A 13,929-nucleotide genomic window follows, 5' to 3' on the forward strand; every position below is an offset into this window, starting at 1 on the left:
TTAGCCGGGTGGTGGTTAATGTCTGGTCACCGAACGTGAACCTTAGCACTGACGATTCTTCCTTCTAATGTCCTGCTAGGAAATTTTACCCCTTACGAGTAAGGCGAGTAGACTAAATCTTTGTTTGTTAATTTGGCGTCCTTTTAGATCATACACCCCAAAACTGACGATCAAAGAAATCGATTGCAAGAGGCTTGCAAAGACATCCTGCTGTTCAAGAACCTGGATCCGGTAAGAGAAATCTCGATAATAAAAGTGGCTTTTTTTTTCAGTGTCAGTGTGAAGAACTGTGCACAGTCTTGCATTTTTCCTTCTTTATAAGCTAGCATCACCCGGGGCGATGTAAAGTCTCCATCAGGGAACCCTGCACACATGGTGGGTTGTGTTACGGGGGCTGGTGGGGGGGTCCCTGCTGTTAGAGCAGGCAGTGAGCAGGCCTGCTGAATCAAGGCTACTTGCAGCAAACACAGCTCTGAGGAGTGGCCCGGGTGAAGGAGGTGAAGACTGGGCATGCTTTGTCCACTCAGCGGAACATGAGGGATGTGCAGGGCCCAGGGGGGAGTGCCTCTCTCACCAGCCAGTGATAGTTAATTATATTTTAATGTATAAGTTTCATAACATGCATATTTTGAAAGTAAAGTTTTACTTGGCTTTAAAGGTAGAGGGATTTTTTTTTTCCTTCATAAAGATTTCAAAATCTCTAGTCTTCGGTTTTGAGTGTATTTCTAGAATCCCCTCTCTCGGTGTGAATGAACACCCTTTCAGACTTTGCCCTGCACTCTGACCTAAATGTTCGGCCTCCTTCATCACAGATCTTGCTTATTCATTATCTGGTCACTTGGGAAAGAACCTCTGCTGCCATGTTCTAAATGTGAAGACTGAGTCAACTTTTGTAACTTACCTCAACTCTTTTTTTGGTCAAACTCAACATTTTATATTTTTCAGATGCCCTAGAGAAGAAAATTTAAATCAAGACCCACTCTTTTAAGATGAGATCTTTTTTTTAAAAGGCCAGTTTTATAAAGAATAAGATACTACATGATCCCAGGTCTTCTATGCTGGGTCATATCATATCCTGAAATATTTTTAAAAGCTCTTTTGTTTCTAATACCACTTACGTTTATGTCCTTCAGGAATACAGGTTACATTTTGTAACTTGGGAGATTTTGTTTTAGGGCCACGTAACACAAGTTTTTTCTTTCTTTTTATTTATTTATTATTTTTTTTTTACAGAGGTACTGGTGATTGAACCCAGGACCTTATGCATGCTAAGTGTGCGCTCTACCACTGAGCTGTACCCTTCCCCCGTAACACAAATTGTCTAGCTTGATCCAGGTCCTCCAGAATTATCACCGAGTTTGCAAAACTAGGAGTTCTGAAGACTGGGGTTCCTTGTTGTTCTCTCTAATAATGGAAGGATAAGAAATGGAATTAAGATAGAAAACTTAGGAATTTAGTTTATGAATGGAAAAATTTCCTGGTAGTATTAAAAAGTAGAATAAATGACTAAAGAGAATTTGTGAAATTTTAATGGGCTTCCAGATAATCTCAGATTTCATTTATCTAGAATGATAATGATTCTGTGAAATAAAGGACATGAAACTATGTGATCTCTAATGATCTTCCGCCAAAGTGAGTCCAAATAATTATCAGTGGAAAGATACAACTTTATATATGTGTGTGTGTATATAAGAGGATAATTTTGGTATTGGAATTAAGCTAATTTAGTATTTAACTCTTTTGCTCCAGGTACACACAGAAGACAGCTGTGAAATTAATCCTTAGTTTTACCCTTAGGTGTAGACGTTAGCCAAGGAGATTTTTTTTTTCCCTTTCTGGCCAGAACTTTGCATAGGAGAATTTCAGGGTCACCAAAAACGGTGCTTCCCAAGCTTTAATACGGGTATATATCATCAGAAGATCGGGTTAAAAATGCAGATTCTGGTTCAGTAGGTCTGTTCTGGAGCCTGAGAGTCTGCATTTCACACAAGCTCCCAGGCGATGGCAGTGGTCTCACAATCACACTTTGAGTAAGAAGGACCAGAGCCCAACAGGAAAATGCTCTTGTTCAGTATTTTGCTACTATCATGTGCCATTTTGTTTGCATACTTTCCTATGCAATTCAACTGGTATTTTAATGCTTCAGCAGTGACTCAGCGGTGATATTCTGGTGTCTAAACACTAAGTGATAAACAACGTGAGTGAAGTAACTGCCAGTTGCACTTTCCCGAGATGCTACCTATTCTCTTCCATCCTCTAAATTAAATTGATTTTTCTTCCCGTTTCAACTTTAACTATTAAAGCATTGTGAAGATTTTGATTGCATTTAAAATAATTTTTTAAAAAAACTTTTGCTGGTATATTCTGGCAGAGAGCATCTTTACATAATTAAAGTGGTTATTTTTATAAAAACAGGAATTTTTTTTAGATTTCTTTCACTGCTTTCTTGAAGGTCTTCAACATACATATTTTAGAGGCTAGTTCAGAGGGGAGAAAGAAAAACATCCAGTTCATACAATTACCAAGTTTATGATCATTACTGAATGTTTTATAGGGAAGAAGCAAATGTATTTACATAATTGTTTCCAGAATATCTTTTTTTGAATTTGAGCTCAAACCATCTTGATTATTTTCCTTACTATCTTAAAATCCTTCTGAGAATGATACAGAATATAAAAAAGTAAAAACTAGTTTCTCTTAGTGTGTAACCACATGGAATAAGAAATTTATCTCCAAACATGGCAGATTGGAGATTTTAGGTCAATCTCATATTTTAAGCAGCTTTCTAGTTTTTTATCATATACATTTGTTGTACCATAACCCACATGTATTTAAATTGAATTACAGATTCAACTTATGTCTGCTTGTCATACAGCAACTCCTTTCAGTTCAATTCTTTGACCACCCACTATGTTCAGGGCTTGTATAAAGCATTGGATGCCACAGAAATGCTTAGACAATTTGGTGAGGAAGTCAAATACTCATACAAATCAATCTGATAAAACATGAGAAATGCTGTAATATGGTCTGGGTTCTGTGAGAGGATGAGGGTCTCTCAGCCTCACCTGAGGATCCAGCAAGCTGGAGAGGCCACCTGAGTTGAGCCGCGGAAATGAGTAGGAAGTTGTCAGTTGAACGAAAAGTACAGAGAGTGTTAACTCTAGACTCTACAGTGGAGACCTCCAGTGGTGGGAGCTCAGATGTGCGTGCCGTGTCAGGAAGGACCAGTGTGGACCAGCCATCACTGTAGCACTGGACATGAACTGTAGGCAGTAGTAGCATTTTAAGCGGAGGATGTAACAATCAGATGTCTAAGGTCACTGGTGGCAGTGGAGGGGCTGGAGTAAAAGGTGAGAGGGACAGGTCAGGAACAAAGGAGTAGAGCTCAGCGAGGAAACCACTCCGTGATCCACGGAAAGGAAACGGGCCCGGCCAGGGAAGGGAGGGGAAGGGCTGGTTTCATAAAATACTCAGGATGAGCAGAAGTTGGTACCTGGTAACTGAATGAATCAGGACCCGACGGGAAGAGTCTAGGATGACCCCCAGTATCTGGTCATATGGACTGCAGAAGCGGTATCTTTTCCTGAAGTGAAAAAACTTTGAAAGAGGAAGGGGCAGCAGTGATTACTAATTAGTGAGAGGAATGATCTTGGTGTTGGCATCTTCTATCTCATTTGACTTCCCTAAAGTCATGTTTAGCTTGAAAATCTTGCATCTCTTAGGCCTCAGAACGTTTTTCCTTGGAGTTCTGTATATTCATACATTGAGCACAGCATTTATAATTATTAACCTCTTTGAAGATACTCTTTTCATGAATATTTTAATGCTTGGCTCAGTAGGCCATTTTTCTTCTGAAATATTTCTAATTTGAGGCAAACTGAAATAATTGTCCTATGCTGTATGATGGGCTGTTTCATTAATGGAGAGTAAATTGTTGTTTTTTTTTAAGAGCCAGAGCCCTTTTACAGAGCTCAGTCTCGAATTTGCATTCTGTAGGAGAATTAGATGTGGATTTCCTCCAGTCGCTGTCAGTCACCGAGATAAGCCTCTGCATATTAAATATTTCCTAAGTTCTTTTCACTCTGTGCATAATTATGCGGAGATTACATTTTGATTGACTAGAAAAGACACCTGTCACAGAGAGAAGTTCTAAAAGGGAATTGTTCTGTATTTTATCAGGAATTAGTTTTTTAGATACCCATATATAAATTCTTGAGTTTTATAATGTTTGAAAGTACAGCTAATTCCAGGGTAACAAAAAAAATTTACTGTAGCAATACATGTCATCATTTTCTCCATTTGACACTTAGGGCTACAGCTAATCAGTAAAGCTAGTATTTCCCCTCCATTTGCTTTAAATGAGTTGAACTGTAAGTAGTAAGCAAAACAAAATATTAGTAAACCATTATATCAAACTTTGTAATTTTGATAGATGACCATATGTTGCCTGGATTGATGAACTCATTTGAGTAGCATGATCCCCGTGGGGCTAATTAGCCCCACGTCAGGAAAGCACTGTCCTACTGCTCCACTGGCTTCATCTTCAGCCCTGGCTGCTGTCTTATGAGCAGGTGCCAGAGCTCATACAGGGACCCAGGGAGGGAACGAACGCCACTTCCTGCAAACCCATCAGCGTCATTCTTCCAAAAGTTTTTGTCAGTCCTCATAAAGATGCAATAGCATGTTCTCTGTTTAAATGGAGAGGTTGGTTTTTTAATTAATTAAAAAGTTTAAATCAGTATGCATATACAGTTTACAAAAATTCAAAAGTAACAAAAGAAAAGTCAGTGAAAAGAAATCTCCCTTCTACCCCCGGCTCCCAGCAGCCCAGTTTCTCAGGAGCCAAGTTCTTTTGGCACTGTCATGTGTATTTTTCTAGGGTTATGCTGTGTATGTACAAATGTATTCTTTTTAAAATTTTGGTGGCAGCAAACTCTATACACAGTGTTCTGTTGAGTTTTTTTTTTTTTAACTTAACAGTGTATCTGTATAGAGATTCTGTATTCTTTTTTAAAATTGTTTTTGTTCAAATTGGTGACATTTATGTATTACAAAGCTAAACCATGAGAACACATGGCATTTTGCTGTTGTCCAGTGTATTAAAATTGTATATATATGATGAGGGGCCCCAAATAGTCAAAATAATATTGAAAAAGAAGAACAAAGTTGGAAGACTCACACTTGCCAATTTCAAAAAACTTTTATTTCAAAGCTACAGTCATCAAAACAGTGTGTTACCTGGCCTAGGGATAGACACAGAGAACAGTGGAATAAAATGGAGAGTCTAGAAACAAAACCATACATCTGTAGCTGTTTGATTTCAACAAAGATGCCAAGATCATACAATGGGGAAAGAACAGTCTCTTCAACAAATGATGCTGAGGCAACTGGATATCCACACACAGAAGAACAAAGTTGGACTCCTGCTTCACACCATATATGAAAATTAACTCAGAATGGACCAAAGACCCAAATGTAAGCTCTAAAACTGTAAAATAGAAAACCCTTTGAAGAAAACACAGGGGTAAGTCTTCATGACTTTGGATTTAGTGATGGATTCTTAACACCAACAACAGGAGTAAGAAAAGAAAAAAGGTAATTTAGACTTCATAAAAATAAAACATTTTGTGCATCAAAAGATATTATCAAAAGATACGAAAAGACAATGTACCGAATGGGAGAAAGTATTTGCAAATCATGTGTGTGTGTGTGTATGTGTGTGTGTGTGTATGTTTGTGTATGTGTGTGTGTGTGTTTATATACACATATACAAATATATACATATACATACACACACATACATATAAAATAAGGGCCTCATATCCAGAATTAGAAAGAAGTGTTACAACTCAGCAATAAAAAGACAGACAACCCCACTTGGAAAAGGGCAGAGTACTCCTGCCAAGAAGATACTAATGACCAATAAGAACGTGAAAAGATTCCCAACGTGGGTAGTCACTGGAGAAATACAAAGCAAAACCACAACGAGATCCCACATCACCCCCACTAGGATGGGTATCGTTTAAAAAAAAAAAAAGGAAAACAACAGGTGTTGGTGAGGGTGTGGAGTAACTGGAATCTAGTACATTGTTGGTGGTAAAATAAAATGGTTCAGGCACTGTGGTCAACAGCTTGGCAGTTACTCAAAAAGTTAAACATAGAATTACCGTATGACTCAGCAGTTTTCGCTCCTAGGTATAGATCCAAAAGAATGGAAACAGGTGTTTCAATGAATGCTTGTATATGAATGTTCGTAGTTGCACTATTCATAGTAGCCAAAAGGTGGAAGCAACCCAGGTGTCCATCGATGAATGAATGCATATGTAAATTGTGGTATATATCCATATATACACACGCACACGTATATATTCATCCATACAAAGGAATAAAGTATGATATATGTTACAACACAGATGAATCTTGAAAACCTTATACTGAGTCTGGTAAACTAGACACAAAAGATCACAAATTGTACAGTTCTGTTATGTGACATACCCAGAATAGGTAAATCCAGAGAGAGAGAAAACAGATGGGGGGTTGCCGGGGGCTGGTTGGCGGGGAGAATGGGGGATGACCACTTAATGAGCACAGGGTTTCCATTAGGGGTAATGAACATGTTTTGGAACTAGGTAGAGATGGTGGTTGTACAACTTTATGGCCCACTTTATGATGGTTAATTTTATGTTATATGAAGTTTCACTTCATTAAAAAAGTTTATGTGTAATCCATCCTAACATGTTGATCTCCATTAGTTTGAATATTTAATGGTTAGTATACACTTTAAGGATGCAGTTAAATCGACTGTTTACGGAATTGATCACTGAAGCACCTCCACACAATCCCTGGGTTCCAGAGAACACAGTTTGAGAAACACTGCACCCTTTTGACAGCAAGTGGAAGATGGGAGGCCTGCTTGAACAGTTCCCCTGAGGGATGTGGAGCTCGTCTGTTTGCGAGGCAGGCCCTGTCACTGCGAGACAGCTCTCTTTCTCAGGCAGGTCTTATCATTGTTCCAAAATGTCCACCATCCACCCAGCAGCCCCAGTCCTGGCCTCTGGAATCACTGACGCCGTCCGTGTGACAGCAGGTGGCAGGTGTCTTCACACGGGGTCTCTTCCCTGTGGGGCCCTTGACTCTTCCTTGTCCGCAGCATTCCACGTTTCCCACCTGCCCTTCTTTGCGTGTCTAGTGCTTGTCAGTGACTCCAGTAAAAGATCGCGGTCTCCAATCCTCACTTGCTGTTTTTATAGCCGCGTAGCTTTCTGATGTATGGATGTGGCAAGCTGACTCATCCGGTGCCCTGTAGATAAACTTGAGGTTTTCATTGTTTTGCTATTAGGATGCACATTTAGGGATGAAAAATGCCCATGCACATGTCAGTTCACAAATTTCTCTGGAATAACTTCCTAGATGAGAAATAGTGAGGGGAAGCGTAACATGTTTGAAATATTAACTGTTGACGGCGTGTCCTCTGAGGTCTGTTCTGTTTTACCTCCTGGCAGCCCTCTGCTGGAGAATGTCTGCTTCCCACACCACCTCCAACTGTGTCTTATGCTAACGTTTTTTATCTTTCTAAATCTGACAGATAAAAAAGGGATATCTCGTTTCAGTTTTAATTTGCATTCCTCTTTACTTTGAAAGAAGTTGAACATCTTTTTATATTTTGAAGTACCCCTCTGGGATTTTCTGGGAGCCTTGGGATCCATTCTGTATCTTTGGTGTTGTAGAAACACATTGTCACGTTGGTGTGGAGGCTCTGGTCCCTGACTGTGCTGGGCCCGTGAGTGAGCCCTTTCAGTCTGGGAACTTGCATCCTTCGGTTTTGGAAAACTCATCCCATATTTCTTTGATTATGTTCTTCCTTTTGTTTTGTCTATTGTCACTTTGGAACTCCTATCTTTTCATCTCTTTATCGACTTTCCTTGAGATGTTTGGGTTTCATTTATCTTTTTAGTTCTTTATTTTCTTTTTTAAAAATTCCGTCATGGTGGGTACCTGTCATTGTACATTGGTCAAACCCCACAGAGCGTACAGCACCAAGAGTGAGCCTGAATGTCAGCTTCGAGTGATGATGGTGCCAGTGCAGGTCATCACCTGTAGTAAGTGCCCCCTCTGGTGGGGGGTGGTGTGTAGTGGCAGGGAGACGGGGGTATATGAGAACTCCATACTTCCTGCTTAATTTTGCTGTGAACCTAAAACTGCTTTTAAAAAAGAAATCTAAAAGGAAGGGAAAAAAATGTTGGCAATTTTGTTTTCAGTTTTCCATTTACTCACCTTTCTTTGATTGGCTATTTTTCTAAATGTCGTATTTTTTTTACCTCTCAGATACACTATCATGTTGAACATCTCTGGGTCTACAAAGTAGGAGTTTCTGAAAGCTCTTCGTTGTTCCTGAATTCTCTGTCTCACCTGGTGTAATTTGGCTGTTTATCTGAGTCTTGTAGGCTACCAGAGGGGCAGCCCAAAGCCGACGTGGAGCCCTGAAGAAGTAGGGCAGAGCTGTCAACCGGCGTACTGTTGGCTGAGTGGCAGGGAGCCAGCTGTACTATGGGGGAAGCCGCAAATCCCAGCAAGTGGTGGTCCTTGTTCTAGGGCACCAGTGTTCACAGGAGCTTTTCTAGTTTCTCTTATTTCTTTAGTTTCTCCCACGACCCTGACTCTGATCTTTTGTCTGGGAAGAGCTGGGGTTAATTCTTGATTGCTGAGTGTTCTGTGTTTAGGGTGGAGGCATCTGAAAGGAAGGTATCAGCTGATCGTGGGGAACTTTGAATGATCAGCCCACTTGTTTTCTGCTGTGTCTGGACCCCCGTTCTGCCCAAACCAGGTGTTTCCCAGTGGAGCCTCTGGTTCTCTGACAGGTGGTTGGCCCCTCCATGCCGCAGGCCCGCCTGCCCTTCCCTGGGCTGCACCCTGTCTCTATCACCCCTGCTTAACTTCCCTTTGCTCTAAAAATCTCTCCTGTCTCTTCTCCCCACTCTCTCTGTAGATTTTGGAGTCAGACCTTCACATTCCCCGTGTGATGTTCATACGGTCTCCAGTAGAAGTGACTCACATGTCATCTGTTCATGCTTTTGATTCAGAGTATTTTGTTTCTTCAACCTGTGCTTTCCACTTTCACCTTTTCCCCTCTCTGATCTATCTCCCACTCCTTCATTTGTTTATAATAATAAATGATTTTGGCCTGGGAAGTTGGCGCTCTACCCTTTTTATACCCAGAGGGGGTGACTTAAAACCTTCTGATGACTTCTGGCTTTTCTGTTACTATGCACCATGCAGTTTTTCCACATCCATTTGTTCTGTCTTTTCAAAGGGCTTTGAATTGTAGCTTTACGTGTTCTGAGGAAAGATTTCTGTCCCCTCCTAGTTTATTCTCACTAGCTGAGGTTTACCCTTAAACCTTGTCAGATGGACTTTACCAGAATAAAAATTTTAAATAGTTGTTGACTAGTAGCTTTGATGTTTCTGGCTTCAGTTTTAATAAATCTGTCCTGGGGAGGGACACGATTGCTTCTTGAAGAGAACCACAGTGACAGAGAATAGTGATAAAATATTTGCTACAAGCATTGTTGGTTTTTTTGTTCTGTGTTGGGTTTTTTTGTTCTGTTTTGGTTTTTTGTGCTAAACCAAAAAGGATTGGAGTCAAGATTTGAATTCACTAAATATTTCAGTAATTTCTATATAAATCCTAGTGATGACTAAAATAGGGTATTTTAAAAAAAAGTTTAGGTATCTTTAAAAGACATTTGCAATAGTTCTTTATTAACCTGGTCACTTTAATTGCTAAGATTATGTTTCACAAGGTACATGATGGTTGGGTGATTAATTTTTCATATCAAAGTGGTGATAGTTGCAAATATTCTGAAACAGGCTAATTATAATTACTTATTCAGATACTGAATATGAGAGTAACTGTATGACCTTGTTGGCTTGTGGTGAAGATCATACTGTGTATTTTTTGACATGACTTTATGGCAATGGTGATATTTCCATTTCTTTTAGCTTGTTCACAGAAGTATAAAGCTAATTATGGTTATTTAAGAAAGCATATTCTAGATACACATAAAGATTATGTCTTTTCTTTTTGAAAAATAGGAGCAGATGTCTCAAGTGTTAGATGCCATGTTTGAAAAATTGGTCAAAGAAGGGGAACATGTAATTGATCAAGGTGATGATGGTGACAACTTCTACGTAATTGATAGGTAAGTTTTGCAGTACATCACTACTGAAACACAATGAACCTTTTGCGAAAATCTCAATGGTTATTGCAACAACAGACAGATTAATACACCATAATTGCTCTTTGCCTTCATTCCTACATGACAGGCCCTATAACTCTGCTGTGAATCCCTGCAGTGAAACCACGCTAGATTGTGAAAAGAGGCCAAGTGTGGGGAAGAACTGGTTACTTTTGGTTAATCTATAAATCTCAGTCCTGCACTGGGAGCCTCCTCCTTTGTTAACTTCTACCGGAGAGGCAGTTATGCCCATTACATGGTTTCAGATGCCTATTACAGCGAGAACAGAAGCATGACACAGCCCCTGGGATATTGAATCTGTGTAACTCAGTCTTTATTATGTTTTCCAGAAAGGTTCTTTTTGGTTCACTGCCAAGCAAAACACACTCATCATTTTAAAAAAATTCAAATATTTCAGAGGGGCCTAAGATGGAACGTTTAAGTGTCTCTTCCTCTTGCTTCAGCATCATCTAATCAGCAGAGGGAGTAGTTCGTGTCCCCCCAGAAATTGTTTCTGCATTATTATACTCATCTCTTAAAAACTCGACAGAGAAATTACTTTGAGTGAGAAGGCCTGCATCTGTATTAAAAGTCTGATTTCAGAAAACTTAAGTTGGGCTTGACTTCATCAAAGGACAGCGTGCTTTGAGCCGTAATCAGGTACCAGTACTGAAATGAAAAAGGGGAGCAGTCGGCACTGAGTCTCCCTTTCTCCACTTCTATAACGTGGTCAGGGAGTGTTTATAGGACGTGTGGAGTCCCCAGCGCCTCCCATTTGCGTGGAACACAGGCCGTCTCCCACCCTGATTTGCTGGATGACATTTGCTTCTCTGGATTGAGTTGTGTTCTGCTCAGAGGCCTCACAGAAAGTCACACTCCATCTGTCTGCTTAGGCCTCGTTTCCTGGTTGGGGCTCTCTGGGTGGTACCTTTCTCTCATCAGTGGTGTGTGGTCTGGGTCCTCCTGTCCCTCATCCCTAAGGCCACAGTGACCTGTAGGGCTGTGCTAGCCAGGGCTCGGGGGGACGCTGTGATTTTAGAATAGGACAGAACCAGTTGTCCCACATGTAAATTAAAGTCACGATTTTGGTACCCTGAACAGCTTTCATTAATGAAGCACCTCAGAAATTCTCTCAGCTGTTTAATTGTATTTATTTGTAGGGTATATGAGAACCCTGGATACAGTAGAGCAACACTTTTCTTTCAGTAGGTATTTTGACTGTAAAAACCCCTTACCTTTGTATTTGATACCTTCCCTGTTCAGTTAGAACCATCATCACCCTTTTGACAGATGAGAGTTCTCAGGTTCGCAGAAGTGATGCAAGTCGGTGCAGGTCACCCAGGTGATCTGGCATCCAGGTCTCTTTCCGGGGCTCCGCCCTGCTGAGGTCTCACATTCTCGGGGAAGAAATCCTATTCCAAGTAGGAAATGTCAGAAACGGTTTTAGTGCAAAAACATAAATAGTGTAAATAGAAGAATTAACCTATACTTGAAAAATAACTTCATGAAATAGATTCTGGAAGGTGCTTCTGAAACAGCCGTTCCACCCGTGAATTTTATGGAAAACCAGTTGTTCTCCTCTGCATGAATGTCTTTTGTCTGGTGTCTCCTGTTTTTACCTCTGTTGTATCTTCTCCATCTGTAATCCTTTCCTAATCTCAAAAGCACTCTGTTTGGTCTTTGCTCGGGTTCAGCCAGCAGGATAAAGCCAACAAACTCCTCGTGTCTGCCCACATGGGTGTTTCGGCAAGCCTGGAAACCATGGTCTCTGATAAGTCACAGCGCCTGCAAAGACAGCGCTCTCCCGGGGGAGCGTAGTTTATAGAAATACAGGATCTGGACGACACGCAGTGCAGTGACATGCAGACGGGGTTTTACTGGCCTGGAAAATGAATTAAAAGATAAGCACAGAAAAGCTGTAGAAAGACCAGGATCAGATACTTAGTCTGAATTTCTACCACTTTTTGCTGTAAGTTGGGGGTCAGTCTAACATAAAGGGCCAGATGCTGGAAAGAGCCAGAGAGTAAATGTTCCAGGCTTTGCAGGCTATGCCATCTGTGTCGCAGCTGCTCAGCTCTGCAGCCGCAGCACAGGTCAGCGGCAGATAACGTGTGAATGAGCTGGTGTGTTTGTTGTTCCAATAAAACGTGATTTTCGGAAGCAGGCAGCCCATCTTGGGCCCCGGGTTGCCGGCCCCTCCTTCAGATGACAGGACCCTCCCTGTAAATACTGTATAGTAGCAGCCGACCAGATTCTTAGAGCTGTGTTCTTTTAAAAAGTTATTTTCTTTTCATCTCAAAAGTAATACATGTTCATTTTGGAAACCAAAACCTCTTTAATTAGATAGCAAATGTCCCCTGGAACTCTCCACAGTTCTTACCCTGAGATCACTGCTGGCAGCAGTTTCATGTGCATGAATTTCCAAGGGTTGCCTTTGTATGTCCTGTTTGGTTGCAGTCTCAGTTATATTTTTATCATTTGTTTGATTATCTTACCAGCTCGTTTAGCCTCATCGCCCCAGCAGGCACACAGGTCTTCCCCTAGTCCCCTGATGGTCCTTCATGCTTACCTAGAACTGGCAGAGTCTGTCATCAGAGGGGAATTGAAAACCAAAGCCCATCCTCTGCTGTTGCCCTGGGATGTGTGCTAAGTCTCAAGGAGGACTCCAGTTGCCCAAACGTGCCCGTGGGCGGCTCCCAGTGCGTCCCCGGGCTCCCACTGCTCCCCAGGTGTGCAGACCTCTGCCAGTGGTCGGGGAAGAAGCTGGCAGATCCGGGAGGAAGCTGCAGGCTGGGCCAGGGCGGCGGGGAACTTCCCATTGATCACCCTTCTAGACATTTACAGTTTTATCCAGGTCAGTGTGTTATGATGTCCGAGCAGCAAGACTAAGCAATAAATGATTAAAAAGAATGAGATTTTACTGCACAGGGCTCGTGTTTTATTGTAATGAGATTTTACTGGAATTACCTTCACATCATCTTTCTTACCTGTCCAACAGAGGAACATTTGACATTTACGTGAAATGTGATGGTGTCGGAAGGTGTGTTGGTAACTACGACAACCGTGGAAGTTTTGGCGAACTGGCCTTAATGTACAACACGCCCAGGGCGGCCACGATCACGGCTACCTCTCCTGGTGCTCTGTGGGGTTTGGTGAGTATTTATCTGACCTGAAGGTTATTTGTAAAAATCGCGATGACAGAAGCCAGGGAGCTACCATAATTTAGTTCTCGTAGGAGGATTTATTTGGTCATCAGAGAATTTATGAAGCAACGAGATGCTGAACTGTTGGGCACTTAGACTGTGCTGAGGTCAGTCTGCGTGTTGTTTTCCCGAGTCCAGTCGGGAGCTCAGCCTGCTGGCTGCGGGAAAGACACTCAGATCCAAAACGCTCCTCTTTTACCCACTCTTGAAAACCAACCAGCCACACAAACAAACGAAGCCTTCAGGGCTGTTTTCAGATGGCTTTCTGCGGTAAGGACTGTAACCTATGGTTCCCAGAGTGCGGGCCCCTGGCCTGGGAACTTGCTCGAAATGCAAACAGAGGCCCCGCTTGCTGATTCAGGCCGGCCGGCCCAGGGACTCTGGAGCGGGGGCCCAGCCGTCTGTAGTTGAGCTACCAGCCCATCAAGTGATGGTGATGCCTGCTCGAGAAATCACTAGAAATGCAGCCTCATGGTGTAAACTGATAGGTA

General features: G+C 41.6%; 1 protein-coding gene across 5 annotated transcripts in view; it reads left to right on the top strand.

Moving 5' to 3' along the window:
• The window catches only part of PRKAR2B (protein kinase cAMP-dependent type II regulatory subunit beta), a 90,790-nt gene that overhangs the window by 63,779 nt on the left and 13,082 nt on the right, over positions 1-13,929 (top strand). For all 5 annotated transcript variants that reach the window (XR_010381740.1, XR_010381741.1, XM_010984837.3 and 2 more), the window contains exons 4-6: positions 148-231; positions 10,093-10,199; positions 13,234-13,387. Coding sequence is in view for 3 of the 5 variants with exons in the window: in XM_010984837.3 (XP_010983139.3) it covers positions 148-231; positions 10,093-10,199; positions 13,234-13,387 (345 nt within the window). In the remaining 2 variants the exon portion in view is untranslated. The remainder of the gene's footprint in view (positions 1-147; positions 232-10,092; positions 10,200-13,233; positions 13,388-13,929) is intronic.

The sequence above is a fragment of the Camelus dromedarius genome, chromosome 7 (genome assembly GCF_036321535.1).
Source record: "Camelus dromedarius isolate mCamDro1 chromosome 7, mCamDro1.pat, whole genome shotgun sequence".
Lineage (NCBI taxonomy): Eukaryota > Metazoa > Chordata > Mammalia > Artiodactyla > Camelidae > Camelus > Camelus dromedarius.